Consider the following 1116-nt stretch of genomic DNA (forward strand, 5'->3'; position numbering starts at 1 on the left):
CACGCTAATAAAATAATTGCTTAAAAAATGTTTTCCTTTTTTGTTGGCAAAATAATTTGTTACCAAAAAATCCAAATTGTTGTTCATGTTATGAAACAAGCCTCCAACCATAGCTGCCAAATGTATCACACAAGTAGGCTTGACGCGTTGGAAGAGCGCTTCTGTTGCCTCCAGGTTTCTGGAAATTAAAAATATTCAACTTGAATTTTATTAACATTTTAGAAACACTTACGTGAGGTCGCCATCTTTAGAGCCGGCAAAATACCATACTTCATTTATTTGTTTTTCTGTTTTTGTCACTTCCTCGAGTGCCTTTCCTACCAATCCCGTACCGCCTGTTACTAATATTTTTTCCATCTTAACAACAATACAAAATTAAATTTAATGTGCACAATTCTTTTCTGTTATTAGCAAACACTTGAGCACTTGACAAATTTACGCAAATAAAGTAAAAGACAACTCAACAATTTATATCAGCTGTTCGCTGTCACTTGAGTGCAGTTTCAATGAAAATACTGTAAAGGTATGATCACAATGAATGCCGGTGGTGGTAGCATTAATTTAACAAGCAATTGTGCTATTTGAATATTTTACTTTTATTGATATATAAACACATATAGTCTGTTTAAGCTGATATGGCTTCATTGCAATAAAAAGACATGTAAATACGATAAAAAAGTGAAGTATTGGTAAAAAGAAAACAAAAATAAAGAAAGAAAGGAAGCAGATTGGTAAATCCGGTGAAATTTTTTAATCGAGTTACTCTTTTAATGCAATTTTCATTTTTGATAATAATCGAATTTCACCAAATTGGTAAATTTGGGGGCAATATAAGACTTGGGGCAAAATAAGAGATTATTTTATAAAACATTACATATTTTGTCAAAGTAGTAAGATTAACTTGCTATATGTATTAGTGAAAAATATAAATGTCTACTAAAACAACTAAAAAAATGTTAGATTACTCTAGGAATGTTCAATTAGGCAACAAAATTTGATAGATCGCGAGCAAATCTAGATTAAATTCAAATTTACGAATCGGAAACGCAATTAATAATATATTACTTTCTGCTTAGAGTTTAAGCAGCAAGAATTTTAGTAATGAAATAAGTCTAC

The 1116-nt window shown here is 30.3% G+C and overlaps 1 protein-coding gene across 1 annotated transcript in view; it reads right to left on the bottom strand.

Annotated features, from left to right (window-relative positions):
- Positions 1–472, bottom strand: part of LOC119677005 (probable GDP-L-fucose synthase) — a 16533-nt gene extending 16061 nt beyond the window's left edge. The window contains exons 1-2 of the mRNA XM_038088270.1: positions 233–472; positions 64–178 (exon numbers count right to left, since the gene is read on the bottom strand). Of these exons, the coding sequence (XP_037944198.1) occupies positions 64–178; positions 233–357 (240 nt within the window). The 5' untranslated portion in view covers positions 358–472. The remainder of the gene's footprint in view (positions 1–63; positions 179–232) is intronic.
- Between the last annotated feature and the right edge of the window lie 644 nt (positions 473–1116).

This window comes from Teleopsis dalmanni, chromosome 2 (assembly GCF_002237135.1).
Source record: "Teleopsis dalmanni isolate 2A chromosome 2, ASM223713v2, whole genome shotgun sequence".
Lineage (NCBI taxonomy): Eukaryota > Metazoa > Arthropoda > Insecta > Diptera > Diopsidae > Teleopsis > Teleopsis dalmanni.